The sequence below is a fragment of the Pterocles gutturalis genome, unplaced genomic scaffold (assembly GCF_000699245.1).
Source record: "Pterocles gutturalis isolate BGI_N339 unplaced genomic scaffold, ASM69924v1 scaffold52774, whole genome shotgun sequence".
Lineage (NCBI taxonomy): Eukaryota > Metazoa > Chordata > Aves > Pterocliformes > Pteroclidae > Pterocles > Pterocles gutturalis.
This window is the reverse complement of record NW_010130104.1, coordinates 1,062-12,770: the sequence shown is the minus strand read 5'-3', so window position 1 is coordinate 12,770 and position 11,709 is coordinate 1,062. Positions and strand designations below refer to the sequence as shown.

General features: G+C 37.7%; 1 protein-coding gene across 1 annotated transcript; it reads right to left on the bottom strand.

Annotated features, from left to right (window-relative positions):
• Nucleotides 1-3,912: 3,912 nt before the first annotated feature.
• Nucleotides 3,913-9,456, bottom strand: LOC104466605 (EF-hand domain-containing family member C2-like; the record flags this gene model as incomplete). The annotated part of the gene is made up of 4 exons (XM_010080092.1): nt 3,913-4,051; nt 4,345-4,455; nt 6,082-6,333; nt 9,233-9,456. Coding segments are annotated over 4 exons (726 nt in total), but the record flags the coding sequence as incomplete, so codon positions are not given.
• Nucleotides 9,457-11,709: the final 2,253 nt, after the last annotated feature.

Sequence of the window (11,709 nt, the reverse complement as noted above, 5' to 3'; positions counted from 1 at the left end):
TTGTCTGCTTTCAGTTTCAATATACACTGTAAGATTTTGGTATGCATTGTAAGATTACCTTCTGCCCTCAGTCAAAGAACTGTAGGAAAACCCTCATGTGTAGATAAAACCATATTTCAAGGAAGAGTCAAGTGGTACATATCTTGGATTGAAGGGATAACCATACTGAATAGCAGTATATAGCAGGCAGGCAAGAAATTCTACCTTCAGAGGAAGAAGACAGGCACCTCTGAGCAGTACAGCCAAGAGCAGGAAAGAAAAATCCCACTAGCCTTGGACAATATAAGAGGTGGTGATAACCTGGAGGGATGACATTGTTAACAATATATTATCTATACAGAAGAGGAAATGTATAACAAACAGTTGAGACCTGGTTTTTGTGAGAGTCTGTTTCACAATTTAGGTAAGAACTGAAACAAGAAGGCAATACCATAAACTTCACAGCTTTTACATGCAGGATTAAAGAAAATCTAGTGCTCACAGAACCATCCATGCGGCTAAAACATGACAGTGTTTATTCTGATTCAAAGAAAATCTCCTTTTACAGAGACTTACATCATGATTATTCCAGTTACCTGGGACAAACAGGCATCTCAAATGCAAAAGTATATTTAGAAGCCGCTGCTCAGTCTCAATCATGTGTAGCAGAGAGGTTGGACGCCAGAGAGACTCTGATCTCTGACGAGCCTAGTGAAAATTGGCAGCAGGCTTTAATGCCCCCACCAAGGGAAAAGCAAGAAGTCAGCTGTTATCCAGCAGCAGCTGGCTGGCCACAAGCACACATGTACCGGCCAGACCATCACCCCGCACACTGCTCTGCCCAGGCAGCAGGTCAAAGCGGGAGCCTGAGAAATGAGGGGGTGGGAGGGCGAGGAGAGCTGGGACAGGAGAGGGATCACAGGGTGCTGCAAAAAAAGCGTAACAGACAGGCTGGGGAGGTGCTGGGACATTGTATAAAAATCAGTAGGAAACCAGATTTTACTGGTTTTGTTCCTTCAGGAACAATGTTATTTAAGAAAGAACACTTTATACTCAACTCTACATTTTATACTCAACTCTGTGCTAAGATATTGTAGCTATTCAGAAAAAGGAGTATCAGCTTCCCCACACTGCACATCAGTATATTTCACATTTCAGCTGGGTGACCACACCACCTAAATGGCTACAGAATATTTTTCTCCTTCTCTGAGGTTGCACTAGCAAGTCTGGACAGATAACACATTAAGGCATTTTCTCTTGCATTCATAGCACTGCTAGATGACAGTAATGTCATTAGCTTCCTATTGAAGGGCGCTAGCTATTGTTTACTCATGAAAAAGCTCTCCTTTGCTTTTCCCAAACAGTATAAAGAGTAAAACAGGCAAAACCAACATTGGAAATATATCAGATATCATAATCATGCACTTCAAGGGAAATATAAACTGCCCTTAATTCTCCTAAATGGCAAATTCCACTGGCAAGCAACTTGTGCTGAAACTGCAGAGTCAAAAATAAATGTTGGCCTCTTTAATGGCTTTGGCAGAAGAGTATAAATTGAAGGGGAGTAATGTGAAAACACAATAACAAACAGCGGGATTGATGCTGTGAGGTGCTGAGCACTGTGCTTTGATGTAAGAACTAATTTACCCACTTGCTTACTCTTACTCAAGTAAGTGGTCTCTCTTGGCTCAAACTGCAATTAAGAACGTTTCATTGTTTAATTGGATGGGAGCAGAATTCCGGGCACTTTGGGGGACTAAGCCCACTGAAGAGTACCTTGTACGTCCACCAGACACAAACAAAATTTTTAACTTACTAAAAATAAAAGGTGAACCCTCACCCTTTCTCTCTCAAAACCTGCTTCTAAGCCAAAGAACTACCCTGATTCTACTCTTAGTCCCTTCTAGTTAAAAAGTCATAACTACGTTTTTTCAATCCAGAAGGAGAAAAAAGGAAAGTATTTCACAGCAAATTGTGAGAATCTCTTAGCTCTAAGAAAATGTATATTTTCTTTGAACAAGACAGGCTGCATCAAGATGGATGTTTTTTTCATGTTAGCCAGCGTCTCTGCCATCATGTATTCTCAAAGGTATGTGCAAAACACTTCCGAGTTTCCAAACGTCTGAGCTAGAGCACATCTTTGTGTGTTTTGTGTTAAGGAGGCAGACAAACTGGAGAGAAAAAACAGCAAAATTATCACAGATATAAAAGAATGGACTGTGGAGAAAGATTGAAAGGTCTCCCCTAGCAGCAAATGGCCCAGGAGGGGGGTAGGGTGGTAAGACAGTGCATTGGAATAGCGTTCAAATATGTACAAGGTTGTTACAAAAAGAGGATACCGAGCAGCTGTTCTCCATGTCTAACAAAGGTAAGACAAAAAAGTTACTCTCTCAGTTTACACAAACCAGCTTCAGAGTAGTTATTAAGCAGCATTTCTAACTATGAGGTTAGGACAAGAGACCTCAGGAGGCAAAGAAATCTCCTCTACTGGAAGATGCTGATAAAAGGCTCTAGAACATCAGTCAGTGACCATCTATATGCACTGCCCTGCCTCAGAACAATGGGAATGGACTAGATCACTTATGGTCCCAGTTTTCTACAATTCTGCACATCAGCAACTTCTGACTTTTCCTAACTTGCACAACACCTAACTTTAACATCCAGAGACACAACCAGTAACTACTGAGCCAGCATTATAGGAGAGGAAGAACCTTTGCGTTTGTGTAACAGAGTTGCATTGCTTGGTTGATACAGAATGGTCAGCTGCATTTCATTTATTGCCTACCATGAATAAGAAATCCCCATTCACTGTTCCAGGATACTTTGCTCAGACAAAGGATATTGTTGCCAAAGAGCAGCAGTGGTCTTGGCTGAAAAAAAAAACTCAGGGAAGAAGCCCCTGTTTTGCATCTCTGGAACTAGACTCAGTATTATTACAGATAATACTATGATTATTGAATAGGGCTTCCTCACACTGGGGGCTAGTATAAAATGTTTATTTTGCAAATTAATAAATTTTGGGTTGTAATGGCAGTGCTATGTCATTTAATTCCCCCAGTGCAGCACAGAAGCTTTGATCCAAACACTACACTCTACCTGATCACAAATTGATCTCAAAGAAGTTGTCTACCCAGCTATTTTGTTTCACAATATCAGAGAAAGGCCATAGTAGGATTCTTCCAACCACCTCTGAACATAAATAGCTATATTTATCGAAGAAATAAACTGCCAGAAAATAACTAGGTTGTTTTTGCAGGAAGATGTCCGTAATAGAAGCATTAGCAAGTCTGACTGAGGGAAGTCAGAGACAGATAAATGAAAGCCCCTATTATAATATATCTCCAAAATGCTTTTCCGTTATGGACATAGTTGCTAAATGTTTCCAGAATACAGTGCTGAAAACTTCACAGGATACATACACTAATGGTTCAGAATACACAAAACTGCATTGTAAAAACCAATACTGTGTCAGACTACTACAACTACGTCAAAAATCTTATTAAGTGAGGATTCTGACATCCATATAAAATGAAACATTATGTAGCAGGGTATAATTGAGCTCATTCTACTTACCCGCTCACTACATGCTTTTTTATTGTTTTCTGATTGCAAACATAGCTATTGGAACAGGAGGGGGAAGGAGAGAAGAAGACTTGGCAATCTATCTATATGACTGTTTTGTCATTCTAGTTTTAAAATAGAGGCAGGCAAGAACATGTACGTTATGTGTTAGTTTTCAATGGAGTAACATGTAAGAAAGCCCTTCTGGATCACCTGCAAAATTACTGCTTTGCTGTTAACAGCCGACAACAGATTTGTTATTACTAAAGGTTTTAGTGAACATGTTTTGTCAGTAATAAAAATCAAAGACAGCTCCGTCAAACTCAGAAGTATAAAAATGCTCATAAGGAAAGCATAATTATCACTACTTACCAATTCCATACTTTGTCCTGTAATATTCTTTAGTGAATTGATCACAATCACAGAGCATTATCTTCCTTCCCCAAACATTAATTACTGCCCCTATTTTCAGGTCACTGTCTCTGTAAAATTCCTGATGCACTGCTCCTGTCTAATAAAAGAGGGAACATTTATACAGCAGCTCTAGAATTCTCAGAATCCCACAACCTTTCTTAAAATCTAGGTAATTTAGTGCATGTGATTTAAAATATAACCTCCATAGTCCATTTGCAAGTATTTTTCACAAACGGGGAATTTACATACAGTAAATCTCGGTAGTTTTCATTTGAGCTATTCTCCCTGGCAACACAATTTTATAACTAACTCACTCTGTTGTAGAGAATAACAACAGAAATTATAAAAACTACTACCAAGACATACAACAGGCATTCAATAATATCTTACCTTACGATTGTCTAGAATGTAACGGCCTTTGTTTCCTACTAAGTTTCCAAAGACATTGAGAACAGTGCGACTGGTGATTGTGCCTGGCTGGTACAGCCCAGTGGGAGCATACTGCAGGAAAAGAGACCAACTCTTAATACAGTTAAGAGTGAAGAAAGAGGACTCAGTTACCTTAGAACTTGCAGGTTTTTTTCAGACTGACTGTTATTGCAGTATTTTCTTAGAAGAATTTTTAGTAAATTTTAAGGTAAGATTAGACTACTGAACCTAAAAGCCAGTGTATATGTCAAAAGCCAGTACATATGCCAGAAGAAGCAGTCAGAATCTTACTGTGTACCCAAGAGTAAAGTCTCCTTTTTTCTTGGAAGCAAACAGAAAGCAAAGGCTAGCACATCCAAACTGGTCAACATCTGCTCTATATAAATATAGATATATAAATACATAATAAAGGCTATTATTTTGATTGGTAATAGTTATAAAAACATGCAAAAGAACCACTCAGGGTTAGTCCTACTGTACTAACCACCGCACAGATACAGGGGATTCAAGTCAGCATGAGTCTATTGGCAAAATTGTCAGTATTTTTGCTTCTATTTTAAGTTTCAAAATTACAATAGTAATTTATCCCAGTAATATCAAACTTAATAGGCAAACACATTACATTTTTTAAAATTATGAACAAACTACTGTTGCAGGGTAACCAAAGTGGATTATTTTGTCATACCACCTTCCCTGACACCTCAACTTTTGACTGATCTCTTCTGCTTTCCTCAAAACTTCCACTGAATTCAGAGGAAGAAACCAGCCCTTAAAATTGCAACACACACTTAAAATGGTAGAAGAGGTCTGTTAACATACAGACACTGCTAAATCAGCATCTCAGAACACAGGATGCATAAGGTGAGAAAAGTGCAATATTTTCCTGTTAGGTTTTTGCTACAAAATCTCATGTACATCTACGGCATCACAAATACATTACCAGTATTAGAAGGAAAGGGGGGGAAAAGATTCCCCAGTGTTTTACCCTGTCTGTGGGTTGATGTTATTCTATCATCAGGATCTGTCTGGAGCGATACAGAAGTGTATCCAGATTGTTAATTTTATAATCATAATAGGTTACAGAGGACTCAAATTCCTTGAAGATTTATCCTGAGAGAATCCTTCTCAAATAAGCACCTGATTAATGCCTGACAAAGCTTATTCATAGATTCTTATTGATTTTAATAGTTTTGCATAAGGTCCCAAATCTAGGAACTCCATTTTAAGAAATCACTCTAGATTTGCTACAAAGAAGTAATGTTATGGAATACTAAAGCTGGACTTTTCCAAATATTTACAGATATAAGTCATATGGATCAAATCTGAGTTCACCTCAGTTTTACATTGGTTTATATATCAATATTAATTAATTTTCTGGACTTCCATTACTGCACATATTTATTAATACATTTACCTTAATACAGTAATGTGGGAGAATGGAAATCATAGGATATCTTTCTGCCTAAATTCTCTCTCCTTTTAATTTAAGCATGACAAGACTAAACTTTTTTTTCCCATCACTTATTAAGTCATTCTATGAATATGTGTGCAAAACCTAAATAATGCAATTATGATTAATACTCTGATAACACTTTCTAAATATCATTACAATCCTAACACAGGATTTTCAAAACAAGGCATTTAATATTTATTAATTAGCAGAAGAATTCTAAATAAGCTGAAATTTTCATTCCTCACCTTTGGAAGCTTATCTCTTCTCAGGAAAAGTGGAACGGCATCCCGGCCTGAGTTTACTGGTAAAATTTCTTTTATATCAATTGTATCATCAGACAAATAATAGTGCAGAACAAGTTCCCGTGGGTCATGAAACATGGATTCTGGGTCATCCCACACACAGAAAAAACGTAACACTTGTCCATCATGCTCCAGAAATTGTTTCAAAGTGTCAATGCGCTCATAAGGACGCAATGGATTCATACTATCCAGAACCTGCAGATAAAGGAGAAATTAAGAGAAACACCTTTTTAATTATTTGCTCTTAAAAACAGGATACCAAACTGTAGGGTACCATCTAATCTTAGAACATGCTTTTAGGATTTTCAGATAACACCACACAATTACGATATATGAAACACTATGACATTACCAAAGAACTATTTACAGGGTTGTTGTGTCCTGAGAAAAAAATACAAAAGCAATTTTGAGTTGGATTTGATCCTTTTTTTTCTTGCAATAAGGTCCTTCAGATCAGAGAATTGTTAAATTATTTATCACACAGCTCACATTTTCAACAAATTGCTCCTGGTAATCAGATGACTACAACTCCAAGTAGCATTAGCCTTCCTGATTTACTCCCCTGAAAATTATTTTTTATAGATGATGTGGTATAAAGAATTAATTCTTTCTTTTCCCTTTGGTGGTTTCTTTCTTTTAGCCTTAAAATATAGTTAATTAGCTTTTGATTCATGTCATACAGTTGGCAGGTACTGAGTATGTACGTTCTCCTCTCAATATATGCCCATAGATCTGAAAAGGAATAGCAAATTTCCAACTAAAGATACATTCCAGCTGATGTGATCTATGACAAGATGCTATCTACAGTCATGGTTGCTGCAAAATCAGTAGCATTGCATTATATCAGATCCCAGGATGATGATTCAATCTGAGGACTGCATTTACATACTGTCAGTTACAGTCACCTTTATAAATGGTAACCTGAACAGAGTTTTTCTCCTAAATCAAAACCTATCATGTCCAAAGTGGGTTAAAGGGCAAGACAGTCCTTCTAATCTACAAAATTCTACAAAATTGCTTCCAAAGGAGAATAGTGAAAGACATTAATGAGACGATGTAAGCTGAGCTGTCTGAACAGAAAGAAGCGTTGACTACATGCAGCTTGTATCATTGTCTAAGTTTCTGTTTATCCATTTATACAGGCCCTTCTGGCCTTAAAAACCTGAGAGGGAAAAGGCTCATTCTGTCAGAGCATCAAGTCTTAAAACACAAAGAGAGCAGAACCATGTTTTGCCTGCCAGTGTCATTGTTGATCTGCAGTGTTCTTTCCATTTCAGGCATCATGATGCTCATATGCATGGCATTTATCACCCCAGTACTATCTTTCCTCGTTCCTGACCCTTGAAGGTGCAATGAGCAACCAAATACAGCCACAGAGACAGACCACCATCCATGACATATCATCTCCAAAAACAGAGAAATATGAATCTAAGGGTCTTGCTACATTTTTCATTGGTCTCATTTTCTATCTCATTGTATTCCTTCCTTTCCTTCATTCCTTGATTTTTCTGGCCATCTGCCCTATTGGGAGTCTGGTGCAAACTGATTTAATTTTGCTCAAAGCAGTCCATAGCAATCCACCCTTAATAAATTAAAAAAAAAAATTCCTCCCACAAATTAGTCACAGGAAAGTGAGAGCATGAAGCAGCCAGAATTTGCTAGATAACTTTTCTGTAACCTCTCAACAACTGAGAATATAAAGACACAGATTTCAGTAATTTTTGGTCTTCTGATGCTCTTATTTCTCAAACCTCTTTTTCACTTCCCCATTCCCTTTAGGCACACATATGCACAATACTTGTATGCTTTGCTTGGCATTTTTACAAAAAAACCCAACAAACTAAGCAGGTTATGCAGTACCATACATAATGTTGACACAGTCTGCCAATATCAGGACAATTCAGCATGTATGATAATAATATAATAATATAATGCACACCTGTTACCTACAGGGCCTAAGTAAGGGAAACGCAACCCATGGCCAGCCTGAGTCACCATTATGCAGAACCAGGAGATGTATTACAAGTATCACTTTTCACTGGGAGACTGCAAAAAGCCTGAAAGCATGAATGAAGTGAAACCAGCATGTTGGCCTGAGAGTGCCTTAAAGACATACACACGGGTCTACACATCTCAGTCATAATTACCTACCACTTCTACTGCTGAGAGAGAGCTGCAGCAGTTTTCTCAATAGGAGGATTAAGTTGAATGTAACAGACACATGTAGTATTTGCTGCTTTCAGAGTACTAGGCTGGATCTATCACAACAGGCTGCATATCATGGACCAACAGTCCTAAGAGTCAGGTCAAAAGAAAAATACAGTGCCATCTGCACTCTTATTAATCAAGAAAAACAGAAGTGAAAGAAACTGTTATTATTTCCTAGAGAAAACATCACTCCCACTAGTATTCCAAGAAAACAGACCCCAAATCCTGGAGAGAGGAATCCACATAGCATCTAGGAGCTGCGAGTGAGATTCTTGGAGGAAGTGTGTATGTGTTCCCAAATACTCACAAAAGAGGGAATTGCATTCAAATAAAACCTCACAAATCTTAAAACTGCACAGTGCTGGGTTCTGTGTGGCAGAAGAATTTGCTTTACACACGCAAAGAGCTGTTAATAAGATGTGGGGTAGATATGAAAGATTACATATGAATAGACCAAGTGAGTGAGTCTGCGGAAGCCACGGATGTGCTTGAACCACAATGGCAATTAGATTTTCCTTCCAACACCTTAAAAGTGTTTATTATCATTAAACTAGCCAAAGCAAAATCACAAATAGAACATATAATAGCTTCATTTTTTTCATTTCAGTTTGATATGGAAAGTATTATTTTATTTTTACCAATTATCTTGTTTTGTTTCAAAAGGCGTGTGAACACATCAGGAGAAAAAGTTATATCTGGCACTTCACTATGTTAGTACAACGAGCCATATAATAAAATTTTAAAAAACAAGTTTTCTCTTGTGATTATGTTAAAACAGCTACTTCTACATACTTTCTATTTGCTATTAGAGAAATCTTTTATATAATGCATATTACTAATAGCACTTTTATTAAAACAAGTTTTCACTGTCACTGCCTAATCTGACCTTTTGTCGCTCTTTGGTGTACGGGTCATCTGGACGACTTGCTGGAGTATTTAATCTAACTCCCATCTTCCTCAGGAAATTTTTTGTAAACTGGTCACAATCTACAATCTTATATCTTCGGGCATAAAAGATTACTTCTGTGTTGATATTGAAATGATCTATAGTATAGAACTGATCTTCGTGTGGAGGTGGAAGTGGAATCCGATGCCGCCGAACAATAGTTCCTTTAAAAGAGTTAGAATAAATGCACAGAGTGAATATCCTTTGCTCTAAGGTACACTTCACAGACCTGCTTATTTTCTGTGCTGATATGACCAAACCAGATGAAGCCATATGTGACAAAATTATCCTTCATTCAGCAGAAGAACTATTAGGTAAGAGCATCCTTTTAATTAAAAATAATACTTTATGCTGATCATCTTCTAGAACCTCAAGTTTTAGTATTTGACTGAAGCTAATACAGAAAATTACCACCTTCTGGAGCAAACAGGAAACCACTGGAATAAATTCATATTTGTTGGTGCAAATGTAACAGGATAGTATTTTTTTTTTTAGTGAAAATAGCAAAGACACTGCGCTCATTTAGAAAAGAGATGGCTTTTTCGCTTTTTCTGAAAAACAACAGTATTCCAGTACTTATTAGTGTCACTAATTTTTCTTTAAAAAAAAAAAGTACACAAAAAGTTGTGTAAAAAACATGTGGCCGGGGTGTATGGAAGAGACAAGATTTGTCTGTATGCTTTTCAGGGTGAGGAGAGACATGTGTAACTAAGGTTAGAGAGAAAACCTGCCCTACCAAGGAAAAAAGTGTGACCTATCAAGCATGGAGGCAGATGCATTCAACTGAGCTTCCTTAAGGAGCACTTTGGAAGTACAGACAACAGAGATGAGTTGGGCTGATTGCTGGACTGCAGTAAAGAATCCATCTCAAAAATACAGAGCCAGGAACTCATAACCCATAGGCTAACAGGAACACTATCCAAAAGAAAAAGAAAGGGGAAAAGCGAGGAGGAAAAGAAAAAAGAGAGATATTTTAACTTTGTTAAAATAAGTATACACTTACATTTTCCTATTGATAGTCTTTAAATGAAAGGACTTATTCTGAGAGAGTTGTATTTGTTTACAATCAGCACATTGAAAGAGAAGGAATCTGTTATTGGTCGATCAGCTGAAAACTCACAAATATTTTGATGAATTGGGTAACGCTTCAAAAGTACTCACTGCTGATGAGAAAGAGACTGGAGCATCTCTCATACAATGAAAGGCTGAGGGAGCTGGATCTCTTCAGCCTGGAACAGAGATGGCTCAGGGGGGAAACTTATTCATGTTTATAAATACTTGATGGGAGGGAATGAAGAAGACAGAGCCAGGCTCTTTTCCATGGTGCCCACTGACAGGACAAGAGGCAATGGGCACAAACTAAAAGATACAAAATTCCACCTGAACACAAGAAAACACTTTTTTACTGTGCAGGTGATCAAACACTGGAACAGGTTGCCCAAAAAGGTTGTGAAGAGAGATACTTGGAGACACTTAAAACCCAACTGAACATGGGCCTGGAAATTTGGCTCTGGCTGATCCTTCTTTGAGCAGGGGCATTGGAATAGATGATATGTTTTCCAACCTCAACAATTTTGAGATTCTAGAAGTATTTCAGAACAACTTATAAACTAGAGCTTCCGTAGGTTAAACAAATATGTAACTCATACATGAAAGAAAGGTATGTAGCTGCATGTATGACAAGCTATGATTTATTCCCAGTGAAGTCAGAGTTCACAAAGAACAGCAGATTAGCATAGCTGGGACTAAACTATTTTTTTTCAATATTATGAGAGAATAAAAAGGACAACAGTGAAATTTTTGCCACATCAATACCTCAATCTAGACATGTGAAAATATCCTGCAGAGAATAAAATGATGGTCCAGTCTTCAACTTCAGGCAGTTTGCTGTGCTTACCAACCCAGACACCTCTGTAACACCAGCTTTATAATGCCGATACCCATGAGCTAAGACCAGACAGGAACCACCAACACATACTATTATAATAATTCCTTGCCACCATAGGTTCCAAACAACTTTAAAATTACTGTAATTATAAAAGGCGCAACTTTAAGACAACTACAGTAAACACAAAGAAATTCCAAAACTAAAAATAGTTCCAGTACTAACCTATGACTAGAATATTAGTTTATTAGACACAATTATCTAAAAGGTCGGTCTCATTATCTCTCACTACAGAACTGTAACTCTTTCCAGTGCCCTTCAGCTGTGCATCTGGTAGTGTTTCCCACTGAGTCTTGTTTGATGATTTTCCAGCGCCCACTATTTTGGTTTTCTGAGTAGGTGGGAGTGGAGGGGGCCTGGGGAGAGAGGCGATGAAGAGAGGCAAGGAAAGAGGGAGAAGATATCACTGTGGTTTTGTTTGGTGTTTGAATGGCCTTATTTCTGAGTTAGTCCATGGAAATTCCTTATTGTT